At 35.4% G+C, this 16,597-nt stretch overlaps 1 protein-coding gene across 2 annotated transcripts in view; it reads left to right on the top strand.

Annotated features, from left to right (window-relative positions):
• ASPH (aspartate beta-hydroxylase) overlaps positions 1 to 16,597 on the top strand; it is a 220,427-nt gene that overhangs the window by 27,981 nt on the left and 175,849 nt on the right. The window contains exons 4-5 of one of the 2 annotated variants that reach the window (XM_044914636.1): positions 951 to 1,019; positions 5,703 to 5,947. In XM_044914636.1, the coding sequence (XP_044770571.1) occupies positions 951 to 1,019; positions 5,703 to 5,947 (314 nt within the window). Of the gene's footprint in view, positions 1 to 950; positions 1,020 to 5,702; positions 5,948 to 16,597 lie in introns of those variants that run through there. The other variant, XM_044914635.1, reaches the window with a different exon arrangement.

Raw genomic sequence — 16,597 nt, 5'->3', positions numbered from 1 at the left:
GCTGCAGACTGATTTTTTAGTACTAACGCTGTATTTGTGGATGCTGTTTAAAATATTGCTCTATGTGATGTCTCCTCACAGCCATTGTCCAATGCTGAGTTCTAAATGATGTTGGTTTTAGAATGTTTTTTAGGGAATTGAATGTGTTTGACTCACGTTTGGAGTACTAAACATGGCAGTGTTCCTAGATGATAAAGCCTTAAGATAACATTTTACTCTGCTTGAAGAGGAAAGGCTCTGAGAGTACTGTCTTCTCAAGTGGTCTGGTTTAAGCTTTTTTTTATTTTTCCTTGATAGTAGATGGCCAGTGCTAGTTAAGTTTTAAGTGGGATAACTAAGTTTTCCTTTGTCGTTTCAGGAAGCCAGTTTTATATACTGTATTTCCAGTATATAAAAGTCTTTCTTTTTAAGTTGATTCATGATGTTTCTGTTATGAATCATTATTGTAAAATATAAAATTAATTGCGCTCTTATTTTTAGTACTTATACTTGGCGTTAATTATTTATACTTAGTCTTTATTTGAGGCTTGGTAGGTGTTCTCTTTATTTTCAGTATTGATGGTGGTGAGGAACTTTCATACTGTAGAAGCATTACATTTTATGTAACTTAGAAATCGGTAATGTTTCTTATTTATGTTGAAATTTTTACCGAAATTATTTTTGGCAACATAATAAAAAAATTCAGCTAAAATGATTAAATCAGCAGATTGTTAAAACTTTAAGGAAAATATTATCTCAGTTATATTTCTTAAATTGTAAGGCAAACATTTCCTGAATCTATCATTTTTAGGTAAGATCTTCACTTAACACTGCTTTTCAGGATTCAGAGAGCAAAGAATTGCATTGATTGGTAATATTTATGACTGATGGTCAGGACTGTAGTAAGGGGTAATACCTTATCAAACTTGTTTTCCCTTTTCTTCCCATCCATTTTTTCCTCCCTCTTGCAGGAAAACTAGGAGTCTATGATGCTGATGGTGATGGAGATTTTGATGTGGATGATGCCAAAGTTTTACTAGGCAAGTAGACATTTTATTTTTTGTTAATGGTGATCTTTGCCTTGATAATATCTGTGTCCAGTCACACACATTTTATGGAAAATATTTCCCACTTCAGTTCTGTATTTCATTCTTACTGAAATGTTAATGGCTTAATTGTTTTTCCATGGATTTATATTTCAATATACTTTTATAAATGGGTAAGTATAGACTTCTTGCACATATATTTTCAATAAGCATAATTTCATATCTGTGTTCAGATTTAAAGCACTTCCTAATCTGGACTTAATATTTGAACATATAGATAAGGTACTAGCCTGTTTTCAGATATGGTAATTATAGTCACTCTTGAGCATTAGTTGACGTAATTCACTTCCATTTGAAAATGTAAGTTTCTAAAGGCTTACATAAATCCATTTTGAAATAAAAATTGTGGTAGCCAACATTTTAAAATGTCCTATGCCTATTTTAAAGGTAACATTAAAATATGAACCAGTAGTTTTTGGCTGGGTTTCTTTATTTTAGAAATCTTGAACCCTTCTCTTTCTACCACCAGAATTACCTGTCTTTATCATTGAGATATTTCTTGTAATGTATAAATATGTGTTATTCCCTCATTTGTTTTAAAATGCTGCCTTCCTAGAAAAAAATGATGTTAATTTTATATGCAAGTTTTATATGATCTGGCCTAGTGAGATATGTGTTTCTGCTTGTTAAAGAGCATCACTTCCTTTGTTTTACTATGTAGTGTTACATGTATTAAAATTTTGTATACTAAAGTACTTAGAAAAATAATAAATATGTCATGGTAATATATACTATACTTACTAAAGTAATGATGCAAAGAAATTCATCCTAGACACACAATTTTGTGTTTATCTTATGGATATGAAAAAAATGGGAGGGTATCACATCTATAACCAATGGAATAAATAGTTTTAGGTAGATTAATCTTAACCTCCTTATAAACAGTAAGTTCTAAATATGAAAAAAAGTGTTTTAGTTGTGATTAAATGTAATTTAGCTTCTTAATTTTGACCTTAGTTTGTTTTCTTATACTTCTCAATGGGAATTATATTTGCTACATAACAATGGAAGTTTACTCTCAATGAAATTTTTTTCCTCTCTTAACCTTAATGGAATTTTCTATATAATTTTGTCATTATGTTTTTTCTAATTTTTTATGGATATAGTAAATCTAAATCTAAATTTTTCTATGGATATAGTAAATCCTCAGAAGACTATAATCCTAGACATGCAAAAGAAGTAAAATGTATAGAATTTAACCTATCAGAATGATGCTAATTTGCTTGCCTATAAATGGTTTATTACTCCATCGTATTACTTTACTTTAAATGATGGATTCTGAATAGTTATCATTTTAAAGATAACTTCATGTGGGCCATGTTTCCTCATTTTTAGAAATAATATTACTTCTCATCTGCTATATTTTGTTGGTTTTTTTTTTTTTTGGCTTAAAGTCAGCTATGTGAAAAAAATAAAATCAACAATGTGGTCTGTCAGATAGGAAATATCAACTATTAAAAATTAAAATGTTATTTCTTTATAGAGCACACTGATTTCTATAGAAACTTACATTAATAACTTGATTTTTAGTATTTTAGATTGCAAGAGTTTATTTCCTGTAAGGTTTTTCAGCAACCATTAAGAGGCTAATTAATTGAAACTAAAAACATTGCCATTTGCAGTAGACATTTATTTGGTATGGGCAAATCATAACTTGTTCCTTTTATAAGAATTATATATTTGGAGGTAGAACCAAATTTGGTGAATCTCAGAGTTCGTTTTGGTAATTTGACTATTAAATGCACAAAGGCTAAAATAAAGGATTTTATCATATAAAGGTACTAATTCATAGTTAGCTTATGGCTTTACAGTTAGCCGAAACAAACCAGAGGTGAGCTGTCAGGCTCACTTATGTCCTCTGACCTTATTTCTATAGTGATTGAATTTTCTGCATGAAATACAAGCTTGACTGGAATTGAATTCTATGACTAAAGGTCTTTTTTAGTTTTGTGAGGTTATTGTAGCTTAGTTGTGCCTCTGTTACTGGCAGGTGGTTGCAAAGAGAGAGCCTGATGAGATTCTTGGGGTACAGAGACATTAATGGGCTCTGTATCTTCAGGGAGAGGTCATGGGGGAGCAAATTCAGTGAGTGTGTACCCAAAAAGAAGCCAGGCTTCCTGGGTGTACTCTCGTTGGAGAGGCAGCTCAGGGGTAAGGGTTTGGATTAAGGCACCAGGAAACCAAAGGGCAGATGCAGGTAGGAAGCTAGAGATTAGGGGAGAGCTTGTAATAACAGTTGAAATATGCTCAGCTTTCATAGGTTTGGCATTTCTTTCAGAAGTATTTCTTTCTGCATTCTTAAATTTGCATAATCTAAATCTTATCAATTTGAGGAAGTGTACACATTCATATTTACATTGCACATTTTAAGATTTGGTTTTTCTTGTGAAATATAAAGAGAGAATGAAGTATGTGTGAGTAAATCAAGATATTCTGAACAGCCATCATTAGTTTTATTTCATTGTTTCTGGCCATGGCCCTTATGATATACTTTGAAAATGTTCTAAGCCTTTCCTAGTTTACATAGCTTCCTACCTTTGTGGCCAAATTACTTAGAATAAAATATCTTTGATATCAGTTTGGATTATTGAAAACTACATTGCTGGAAATTGTATTCTTTGAAAACTTGTTTCCCGAATAAAAGCAACAGGAAAATGATCCAAGGACCACTTGCTAAGAGTAACATCCTTTTAGAGTCATGCCACCTAAGGATTGTGTGATTGTCCTTTTGTCCATGACTAGCACCTAGCTGGCTCCATATCAGGTATGGCTGGAGAACAAAAGGGAAGCCAGGCAACAATTCCTAGAGCCTTGATAAGCATTTGTAGACTGGACAGACGCATAAGTGAACTAGATCTTGTCCACTCAGAGGTGCTCACACCCTGCCCTTGGGTTCAGGCCTGCTGTTGGAGGCTAAGGAATTAATATACCCAGAATATTTCCTTTTTCACTTTGGAGTAATATTTTTGTCTAAAGAACCACAGGAAGGTTGTTGCATAGTTGGGTCTATAGTTTGTTCAGGTACTTTTACATATTTGTTGAATACTTCATCTTGTCGTACTGAAGGCTGGTAAAGTTTTGTATTTTATATTTGATACTTCAAAATACTAATATTTGAAAATGGAGAAAAATAAACATGTTTATTAGAAATATACAGCTATAGTGTTTTAAGGCAGGAAGAAGAAACAGTGTTATTCCCACAGAGATTTCAATGGGAATACAGATCTCCTCTGTTCATAGCACTTGTCAACTGTTAGATTCAGTGAAAAAATATTCTAGTTGTGTCAACAAGTAATTTAAATACCAAAAATACTAACTGCAGTTTGTTTTCTCCCCCCGACCTCCACCTATGAACAATGATATGATGTAGTTCTTCTGGGCACTGAAGTGGGGAAAATACACTGTATACTTTAATATTTATGCTAGCTGTCTCATTGTGGTACCTTCCCTGCCCATCTTGATTCCTGGCCGTTACGTTTACATCGAGAAACGTTGAGCCGCCAAAGCCCAACCTACTGAATGAGGGTGGTTAGCATCGGAAAAGCTCTCAAGTCATGGATGTTCACATTTCTTATAGCCAGAACTGTCTACCCTGTGTTTTTTCTCTTTCAGAATTACGGGTCTTGCTATATAGGGCGTGGCCAGTATTGGTGGATTTTGGTATTTACTGGGCTGAGAGATATTTCTTACCCGAAGCCAGTTACTAAACAGGAAAAAAAAATGATAAAACCAATATATACGTTGCTTTCTTTCCATCGTGATGGCCTATTTTGGGACTAATACTTAAACAACAGGAGTCATGGGTCTTTACAGTAGAAGCTAATTTCTGGGGCTTATGTGAAGAGGACTTCAAATATTCCTGTTGCAAATGACCGGCTGGGTCCTTGATCAAATTTAATATTGGTTAGCAGAGTGAATTATTATTAATAGCTGATGCTTATTATTGGTCAGAATTATAGGACCATGAGTAAGTAGCCAGAGCACTGTAAAGCTAACATTTGGTAGTGTGAACATTTGATTATCTGATATAATTTGAATAAATTTATGTTCATCTGTGGATGCTATAAACAGTAATCTTGCTAGTCATATTAACCCCAGAGTTTCTTAAGTAAACTCTAGGTCCGAAGGGGAAAAGTGTGAGGAAATGAACCTTTTTATTCGATGAATATTTATTGATATATGTAAATGCTTGTGTAATCAACTCTCGATAATACCTGGTTGGTAAATCAGCAAACGTGGAGGCTGTCAGAAGGCTCTATCTTTTTACCCTCTATTACTTTTGTTCGTTCTTCCCTTTGACGTTAATCAGTCGATTTTGCCTAACACAATTTTGTGTTTGGGGCTCTAGATTCTCTTAATGAGAGAAAGGCAAACCTAGTTAGGGGCTGGTAGGAATGGTTGAGGATTGGTCAAATTGTGCCTTTCCTGTAGTACATGATTGAGAGTTGATTGTAAGGTGTGCATCTTAATCAGTTTCTTTGTTTTCCGAAGTATCTTTTCTGTTAACTTCTGTGACCATGATGCACATCCTTTTTGAGATCACTCTTCCTCAACTTCTTTTTTCCACCTAACTGCTCTCCTTATTTTCTCTTTCTCTCTTCCTTTATTCTTATGTAGGCCTGACCAAAGATGGCAGTAATGAAAATATTGATTCTCTTGAGGAAGTCCTTAATATTTTAGCAGAGGAAAGTTCAGATTGGTTTTATGGTTTCCTCTCATTTCTCTATGATATAATGACTCCCTTTGAAATGCTAGAAGAAGAAGAAGAAGAAAGCGAAACTGCAGATGGTGTTGATGGTACGTCACAGAACGAAGGGGTTCAGGGCAAGACTTGTGTCATTTTGGATTTACATAACCAGTAACTTTGATTCAGGGACTGAAGTCATTGGCTTATGAAAACCCGAAGCAGTGTCCTGTTTCTTTCTTTCCTTTGCTCACCCAGGGCTTCACGAGCAGTGGGACAGCTGTGATCAAACAGCACAAGGCAACGTGTGATCTTTCTCCCCAGTCCAGCTCCTAGCTAGTCCCTTGCTCGGCTTCCCCACTTCTAGTGAAGAAAGGGGCACTCCTCATTCTTGTAGTAGTCTGCAAAGTGCATTGAGAATGATGTTCTTGGTGGTATAATTGGTTTCTGTATCGTTTTGTTTCAACTTATGTTGTATTCACTGAACTAAATTTAGAAACTTCAGAGCAAATTGTTTTGTGATTAACCCTTGATGCTTGTCTTTCTAACACACTATTACTTGAGATGATTATAATGGACTTGATTATAAAAATGTTTCCAGCATGATTCATAAATTAAATGATTCTCTGTTGATCTTTAACATGACTGGTGTGTAAAGTGATGGTTCTTTAACACGCTGATATTTTTTTATTGTAATTTGTTTAGGTTAACTGATTTGTCAGATGGGTTAATACAAATTTCAGTGTAAAATTCTGTATTAATGGTGCTTTTAAAATAATTTGAAAATAACCCCATGTTTTTGCCTTAGGGTAGTGAAATTACTGTATTCAGATAGTAGTAGGTCTGAATATTTCTGTATGAAAGCAAAATTTATTTTTAATTTTATTTCCAAATATACATCCAGAGAAAGTAATTTGTATTTTTTTTAAGCAGGCATATTACACCAGAGGGAAAATGTGAATATGTATCTTAATGCTGTACATATTAAAATTATTCATCCTAAATCAGTCTTTTTCCATTTTTTCCTGTATTTTCTTATTAAGTGGCTTTCACCTTTGGCTTAGGTAGAATATGATTTTTAGATGTATAAATTAAATTTACCAAAGTGATAATTCTTTTCAGGAAAATACATTTTTTTTTTTTTGCCATTAGAAGACCTTAAATACATTTTTGAATCAGTTCATTTAAAATGAGTTTGCTTCAGTAATAGCAAAAGGAACTGTATCAGCTGTATATAACATGCATTCATAAAATGAGATTTCATCTGTTTCCTTACCGCTTGAAAGCGATTAGGACCTCCGGTTACCCTTATAGGGAGTGGTGTTTCGTGTTTTTAAATCTGTTCGACCTTCTTTGAAACTTAACTTGGCTTTGATTCCTCATAGAGCTTAAAATTCAAATATGTTTCTGTTTTTGAACATTTTATTTGTTTAACTCTAGTAATTTCTCCTTTTCGAATATTCATTCCTTATGTTTTCATATGTAACCAAATTGCTTTCAGTAAGTGGAGAAGTCACCCATTTTTTTCAGAGGGGAACATGACAAATTTAGTTTCTCTGTTGGGAATCAGGATCCTAGGCTATCCAGCTATTTGTAAGTATGTATCGCAACTCAGCCATAGCCAGAAAGTTCAAAGTATCAAATCAGAACACAGGAAAATTCCGCCTTTACCCGCCACTTACATGTGTCAGAAGAAACTGTGCAGTTTGCTCATCTTAAAAAGCAGTATTTTAAAGCTACTTTTGCATATGGCTGCACACGTTGTACATTGGACAGTTGATCTCCTAAAGCTTACATGGCTAGTAAAACTCTAGTTTGTCTTTCCCTAATTAATCAGGGAATATGTTTCATTCTGTTCATGTTTCTGACAGTGAAAAGCTTCTGATTTTGAAATGTTAATATCCTGGAACACATAAGTATGATTTTAATAATATGCTTTTTGAAAGTTTATGCGGTCTTTGTCCATATTGATTGTGTCTTCCACTTTGAGTTGGAGTACTGTAAAATATCAACTTTCATTAGGTTTAAATGAAAAACAATCTTGGGCCTTGCTCTCAACAAAATTCACATAGCCAAATGTCTGAGATGTATTTTTTAAAGCAGTCTTATTTTTCCATGCTTCATGACTACTAACTCTAGAAGATGTGTGGTCAGTTCGAGAAGTAAATGGACTAAATTTGTGTGTTAAAATGTTTGCAATCATTAATTTCTCATCAGGCTCTTTTTGTCATGATAATGATACTAATGCATGTTTTATGTACAGAAATTAATTATGCTTTATTTTTGTAAGTGAAAAATGACGTGAGGAGCTAATTTTCTATTTATCTAATACCCCCTTTAGTCAGCCCTGTTGAAACGTCTCTGACGAAGGTAAAAGGTAGGGAGCTGGTGAACCCCTGACTTCTGTGACTTCCTTCAACTTGTGGCTAAGGCTTGTTTTGGTGAGAAAAAAATCAAGTTGTTTGCAAAACTAGTGTGGAGTATTTTGAAGCTGATCAAAATTACTTTGCTTAAATTTTATTTATTGTATCTGTTACAATTTTTGATTTTTCTAAGGATTTATTGTATGATTTTCTGTTTCATAGTATAAATATTTCCCTAGCTTTATGCCTTCTATGCTTATTAAAAAGGCAAAATTGTATTCTGTACATTTGAATATTTATTTGTAGTTAAACGGAATTTTGAGTTGTATCACATTTACTCTGCTGTTCTAACTTCAAATACCCAGAGGAACTTGGCAGCATGAGTTCCGTATACAGATGTAGTCGTGTCTCCTCAGAGCTGGCCTGCTTGTTTCTTTAGATGCACTGCCATGTGTCCAGTTGGGTTCTCTGAAGTTTGGTCAAAAACGAGGAGGTGGCCCTCTGCGGATTTCTTTTCTGCACTGTAGCTCCTTTCAGCCCTGATTGTCTCCGGGACATGACTGATGGAGTGTCAGTCATTTGGAGAACCATCTTCTGGGTGCTGGTCGTATCGAATCCCTGAGGCCTCGCCACCAGCTTGCTGCCTGGGAGAATTGCCTAGATGCCTCGGGCATAATGGAATGCTGGGCGATCCTGCCTTTTCATCTTGTGCTCGATTCTTTCTTCTAGGAACTACCTGCCTGTCTCATAGAGCTATATCCAGAGATGTAAGAAAACTTTCCTGCTTGAGTTCTGGTTTGTTTTTATTTATAGTTAGCTAGACTGAATAAAAATGTTTTCTGTGTACCCTGAAAAAGCTTGGGAGATTTCTCAAAAGTAGCTGTAGGCATAGGCAGGTATTCTTAATTTGATCGATCCCTTCGAAGATACACCTTTTGGTGATTGATATCAGGATCCTCTTTAAATAAGATCCTGGTCTATAAAAAAAGTAGTTTTCTGTGATTTGGGCTGTGGAATTTTCTTTGGTGACAATGTATTTGGGGCATTTTCATGAAATTCACTGACTCACACTTTATTATCACAAGTTGATTGACAGAATTGTGTGCCAAATTCTCTGCTTCTGATATTTGTTGATATTTCTATAACCAAGTAATACATGGGAGTATTACTGTGAGGTCCTGGAAGTTAGGAACCAGGTCTTAGGCTTCAAGTCTGAGCCCAATATAGGATATTTATTAAATATTTGCTGGGATAATTAGTCTTGATGAGTGATAACCTCAGAAGTTACCCATTGTCTAATAAAACACTGAGGGTTTTTTTTTTTTTTAAACCAACTTAAGTGAAAAAATTATTGGACTCTTTTTTTTTTTCAAGAGAAACAACATTTTGAATTTCATATGGGAAACTGACCTGTGCTAACTGATGTCTTCCCGTGAGCTTTCCAGTGTCTTTTTTTTTGTTCGTGTTTGAGTCTGCCTTCTTCATGCAAACTTCCAGTCTCTGGTTACAATCCCTTCCTAAACTTTGAGTCATTCCATTCTCTTACGTTTTCCCTTCCCCACTTATCATAGAGCATTGGAAGGTTTGTAGCTTTCTTTTTTCAAAAATGTCTGTGATAATATTGTTACACCATCTATTTAAAAATAAAAAGGAAATTGGTGTATGCACGGGCATGCATTTTAGCCAAACTAGACTTCCATTCTAGAGCAATTCTTTACTTCTTTTTGCTGTATGGTTACTCTGATGGTTTTTAAGGTGATTACTGGTAATAGCACTGTTAACTTTTTGAGAATTTTTTAACAGAAATTTAAAAAAACAGGTTTTATGTTCTGCCCTTAAAACATGAGTTTTAGAGCAGAGAACCGTTACTTAGGCATTTGGGACCTTTTCATTTTATTTTATTTTTTTGCCATCTGTAGTCAATGTTGAAATAAACTGTGATGTTTCAGTATGGGAAGGAGGAAGATGAGAAACTGAAGCTCAGGGTGACTCAACAGGTCCCACCAGGGCCTGTGGGAGTGACGGAAGTGACCAAAGTACAAAGTGATACCCAGCCGACCACGTCTATGGCCAACTCTCTGAAAACCTGCAGAGCTATTTGGGTTTCTGTAATGGAGCCAGTCTTCTAAAATTATGTCTGTTGCATGTGGTAGGACCACAGGTCCAACCATTGGCTTAATGATTCAGCATTTGTATTTTGATACAGAATATTTCATCTTGAAAATGTGTGTGGGATAAGCGGCTCTGAGGCAGTTGCCAGAATAACATTAATTACTTTTAGGCAACTCATGTTTTCAAGGCAGAACATAAGACCTGTTTTTTTAAATGTCTGTTAAAAAATTCTCAAAAAAGTTAACAGAGCTATTAACAGTAATCACCTTAAAAACCATCAGAGTAACCATATGGCAAAAGGAAGTAAAGAACATGGTGATCACTTCTTCTTTGCCATTCCCTTTGGCTGCAGCCACTTCCTGATGCTTTTTTGATGACTGCCTTCAGTTGGAATGTATTGTAGCAACAAAAACAACTTTCATCCCAATGAATTACAGAACATCAAAATGCTTCCTTTTCAGGCTCTGATTGATACAATTTTCTATATACTACTTGGGAACTATTTTTAAGGAGTTACCTTATATTGTCATGAATATTGTCATGAATTTTACTGCTTGATAAGTTCCCCCTCCCCTTTTTTTTTAACCCCTGGGCATTGACTATGGTAGTAGAGAGAGAAAAGGAGAAAAATAGGGCATGCTGGTTGATTTTTGACAGTAAAGGGAGTCCACATCAACCATAGTTACAAATTTAATTCTGTCTATAATTAGGAATTATATACAATTATATAAAAGCAAAGTCTTACATACTTGCCTTGTGTTTTTCTCTGGGGCCACTTCTTTAATGTCCACAAAGGTTTTTTTTTGGTTGTTTGTTTGTTTTAATTTTTCTCTATATGCTGTCACCAGTCCTGCATCACCACTAACTCCTTCTCCACCACTGGGCTTCATGTCATTTATGGAAAAAGATCTCTTCTTAATTTACCTGAACGGAGCCTGTGTAAGGTGCTCACTGTGGTGACAGAGTTACTCTTTTAGTAGGTATTCAAAACCTTTCCCATGCTCTTCCATCTTCCAGGGTCACTTTATTCTGCTGGAAAGGCGATTTTGCTTTCAGCTTTACCAACATAGTCATCTTTGGCTTCGGTTCCATTGTCTTCCTCTCTCTACACTTCATAGCATTTCTTTATTCTCAGAATTTTCTTCATTGTTTCCTCTCATTGATCATTTTTGCAGATGTTGCATCTTCTGGTTTCCAAAGTCAAGTCTTTGCCTGCATCTCCCCCTGCATCTTCTGGCCTCATAATTTCTCTCTCTTGCTAGCTCTGTTCCTGTTCCCCGTAGGCATGCCTTTTGTTTCCTCTAGCCATCAAACATGCAGACACAGTGAGATCATGCAAACCCTTATTCCTTTCTGCCTCCCTGGGAGCCGTAGGAAATTCCACATATGAGCAGTTGTCTTCTAAGAAGAAGGCAGTCAGGGGTCCCCATCAGCACCCTGGGTTTTTGGTCACGCTTTTCCCACCTATGTTGTCTCATTGTAATGTGACCCCCTCTTCCACTGCTTGTAAAACTATAACCTGAAGAGCCTTATGGGACATTTAATAACTAACAACTCAGTAATGTCCTCATCCTAAACCTTTGTTCCTGCCTTCCTTCCTAAAACTGCACTTTTGACTTGAAGAATACTGTATTTCTTGACTCTCCTCTCATTTCTTGTTATGTAGGGGCTTCTCTGTTAACTTCCTCTTTTCTTGGTGCTGTGCTTGGTGCCTTCTCTGCTGTCTGTATCCTTTCTTTCTGAGACTGGATGTGGTAGTTGTGGTTTAAATATTAGCTCTGTCTTTATCATGTCAAAAATACTGAAAGCTTATTGACTATATTCTTTAAGTTCATCAACTTTAGCTAAAGTTGATACTTTGGAATTTTGTACAGTGCATTGTATGTCTCACTTTAAGGATTTGTGCCCAAATCCCTGGAAAAGTTTTAAATAAAGCACTCATTATTCTTTCCTGTTTCACTAAGCAAATGCTAATCTAATATTTTATTAATGTCAAAAGTTAACTCTAGCCTTTTCTTTCCTTTTTTTAAAAGATTTTATTTATTTGTCAGAGAGAGAGAGAGAGCACAAGCAGGGGGAGCGGCAGGCAGAGGGAGAGGGAGAAGCAGGCTCCCTGCTGAGCAGGGAACCCGATGCAGGGTTCGATCCCAGGACCCTGGGATCATGACCTGAGCCGGAGGCAGACACTTAACCCACTGAGCCACTCAGGCGTCCCAACTCTAGCCTTTTCATCAATATAGCTCTTTTGACTGTGTCATAACAGTGGGCTTTGGTGGTTGGGTAGTCTGATTCTGATTCTTACCACTCTGCTTTTTAATAGGAAGATCTGGGCATGCGTTGAGAGAACATGCAGGAGTCAGGAGAGGGACATGAACAGCATTAAACATGCATTTTAATGTTTTATGCTCATTTCTTTTGCACACTGGATAATGCCCATGTATTTAAAAGTTGGTATTACAAGAATAATTTTGATATTTGATTCTGAAATAAACTTTAGTGGGGAGTGGTCCAAGATGGCATTCAGTATTATAAGGTGGCATGCTGTTTTTTTTTTTTTTTAAAGATTTCATTTATTTGACAGAGAGAAACACAGCGAGAGAGGGAACACAAGCAGAGGGAGGGGGAGAGGGAGAAGCAGGCTTTCCGCCAAGCAGAGAGCCCGATGCGGGGCTCGATCCCAGGACCCCGGGATCATGACCTGAGCCGAAGGCAGACGCTTAACGACTGAGCCACCCAGGCGCCCCGGTGGCATGCTGTTTTTAATAGAGTTTAGGAAAGATTCAAGTTTTATCTGTGAAAAATGATTTGTCACACACACACACACAAGTTATGATTCTGTATGTATATAAGTAATTGGACAGGTATAGATAGCCGTATGAAACAGTTCACATTTCTTTTTTAAATGGAGTCAGTAGTAAGACATACACTAATACTTTTTTCCAGAATAATTATGATGATAATTTCTTTTTTTTTGAAGTATAGTTGACACACAATATGCCATTAGTTTCACATGTACAACATAGTATTTCGACAACTCTACATGTTATGCTATGCTCACGACAAGTATAGCTACCATCTGATGATAATGGTATTTTCAACCAAAATAAATTGCCATTCTCAAATGGACTATCTCAGTTGATGGAAACAAATTGCAATGGAGAGAGAAAGAGAAAGGAATTTAGGAATGGGGGATGATTTGACTAATATAACAGGAGTGAAAGCACCTCATGCTGAAAGTGGGGGTGTGATTAGGGTTTTGAAAAACACAGAGTGGGTCCTGCTTGGGGGCTTTCTTGTACAACCGTAGCCATTTGTTGCTGAGTGACAGATGGTGCTTCCCCCACAGGAGGTTACCAGTAATCACCACACCTCCCACTCTAAGAGCCTAGGAAGTGGGTTGGCAACTTGGAATGCCACCTTGGAAAGTTTGCTGATACATGAGTATAAAATAGCATTTATGTGATCAGGAGAGAGAACTGAGAACATCAGTTGACTGGGATGCCAAATACAGTGTGGTTAGAATGAGAGTGTACTGCGAGGTATAGGGTATTGACGTGTGTTAGAGGTTAAACCCATTGTCAGAACTTTTATTTGCCAAGACAAGAAATAGAAAGCTATTGCAACGTTTTTAGATAAAGGGTAAAAAAATTAACATATATCTACATGATGGTGTCATTCTTACTTGTTTGTATAATTTCTTTTTATAAAGAAAGTTTGAGACCATAGAGGAAAAAAGCAATGATCTTTCAAACAGTAGAGATTAAAATTCTATCAAAATATGCTATCCTTTCTTTGGATGGCAATGACGATTGAGTAGGGGAGTGAAGTCCCCTGGTCCTTTCATGTGTGGTGCTTGTAATGGGTCATCTGTGCCGAGCAGACGGCCACTGGTGATGCGGGTACCGCTGAGTGGGAAATGCTATTTCCAGTCGTAATTAGGTTTTTCTAAAGCCCACGATTCTTTCAGGTCTGTGGCAAGTCATGAAGTTGGCTGACTTAATAAGGTGATTGCAGTGCATTTTTTTATAGTGAAAGTAAGGTTTCAAAATGACATCTAAATGATAGATATTTATGTGTCAAAGGTGTGTGTTTTTAAAATGGCGAGTTTAACTTAATTTGTTTAATGAAGGCATTGATTTTAACTATAGATATTTATTGTATTATTTAAAAAAAATACTTTGTTTTTAATTCCCTTAGTATTTTCTGTTTATAACCTATTTTCATCTTGTAAATACCAACAGAAGGACCTGGTGGGGTAGCCAAGAGAAAAACTAAGGCTAAAGGTATTTTCTGTTCTTCAAATTAGCCTTGAGTGAATCAAGTTTAATGCTTGAAATTGCATGACATTTTCTAGATACTTTAATGCAGTTACTAATGCTAAACATTGCTTTTTGATTTGGGCTGCACCTTTGGCCAGTAGTAGTTTTATCAAGACGTCATTAAAGAATTTCTTGCCTCAAGCCTATAATTTTAAGTAATTTCCTTTTTTATGGTATCAAAACTTTTGTAACAGTCTTTAAACTAAAAACATATAATGATATCATGATATTATACTACATATAAACTTACATCTAAACTTGTTATTGTCTAACCTAAAAGCTTTCTTAGTTTGAATTTTTTAATTACTATTGGAAGAAAAGATGAATTCTTCACTGATTGATTTCATTTCTTCAGAAGCTCTGGTGACACTTTGTCTTAGAGCATAATAAAAGCCAATGTGAGCACACTTGTAGTTTTCAATGAAATGAAAACTTAGACTTCTAATCTGGAGTACTGCATTTCGTTGGTATAGAATTTCCTGTGTTTTGATATTTTACTTCTTTAAAAATCACTGTACCTGTCAACCATCATATGTAGGCTAACAGCTTATTATTACAGCCTTATTTTTTATATCCTTGTGGTTTTTCTTGTTCATATATCAATATTTATGTCCGTTAGGGACAGGGGTATGGGAGAAGTGCATGTTTTTCTTTATTAACTTGTAATATTCTTTTGTGTTCAAGTGCTTGGCATATTGTTTTTAGTTTGTTTGTTTTTTGGTAAAACATTATGACTGTGACTTCAGGGTTTTGTGATTTGTATTTTAATTTTAAGATTAGGGAATTTTAATGTTTTAACTTTGTGTTCCATTTGAATAACTCCCAGGGAGGGAACCGTTTTTACCATTTTATTCTTATGTCACTATTTATGAGATAAATGGCCGACAAAGTAGAGTTTATACTTCTTGATCTGGAGAGACGAATCAGACATTAAAGATTTAATATTGTACAAGTTGTGCAGAACAGGATCGTACAGCCTTGAGTAAGAGCTCTGGCAGTGGCGGGATCCATGTCTCTACAAACAGCACTGAAGTAGGGGAGGGTTCAGACCGTTGCTGCTTTATGAATGCTATTCTGTATTTTTAGAAGGTCTTAAAAAGATTTTCAGGAAGAATTGAATACATTTTGAGCTATGTGAATTTTACATGATTCTGATGGGCCTAAACGTCTTCCACATTTTATTAAAGAAATCTTTAGTTTTCTTTGTTTCTGCTTAGATGCTATGTAATACAGCAAATACCTTGCTTCTTTTAGATTTCCTAATGAGGGAGCAAGAAGGTGGAATTCAAAGCTTTTGCTAGCAGCTCTATTAAACTTTATGTAAAATGGGTTGGAAGCAGGATTGGTCTTACACGAGATTTGGAATTAGCTGTATGTTCCATTTAATTGCTCCCCTGCCTATGAGCATGGATGAACAACATGTTGGCTTGAGTGGCTCTACATAAAATAACAGAAAAGCATATTTAAAGGAATACTGATTTCATAATGTTGAATATAAGCAGACAAGAATGTCTGCTTGTCATTTTAAGTACTATAGATAATGAATTTAAAATTTCACGCTCGTGGATATTGTTTTTTTCTTACTTAGCTAAGAAAATTAAATGGTATTTACTTTTTCATCTGTGCATTGTATTTGTTTTCAAGGCTTGTAAGCACAAATATTTTAAGGACATGATTTTTTGTTAGAACTAAAAGTTTTAAAATTATCTTTGTATGGATACTTGTAAGTTATGGAAATTTTTTCTTAATGGTGCCAGTGTTCCTTTAATTATGTCATTAAAATTGTGAAATGTGAGTTGTTAACACTTTGTGTAAAGTTTATGGATGGATTCATTTGAATAATATTGCATGTCAGCCTTATTTTAAAACAAGTCATAACCTATTTCAAGCTGGAAAAATACGATGGCAAGTTTCTGGCATTTCTTTGGTAGCTGATATTTTGTAGAGGTTTGCATCTGGTTTTAACCTATTTAAAACTAGGGGATGAAAGTCACTTTCTGAATGAACATTTCATGTGTGTGGAGAGATAAAGAC

The sequence above is a fragment of the Neomonachus schauinslandi genome, chromosome 4 (genome assembly GCF_002201575.2).
Source record: "Neomonachus schauinslandi chromosome 4, ASM220157v2, whole genome shotgun sequence".
Lineage (NCBI taxonomy): Eukaryota > Metazoa > Chordata > Mammalia > Carnivora > Phocidae > Neomonachus > Neomonachus schauinslandi.
The sequence above is the reverse complement of the archived record's forward strand: the minus strand, read 5'-3'. Positions and strand labels throughout refer to the sequence as shown.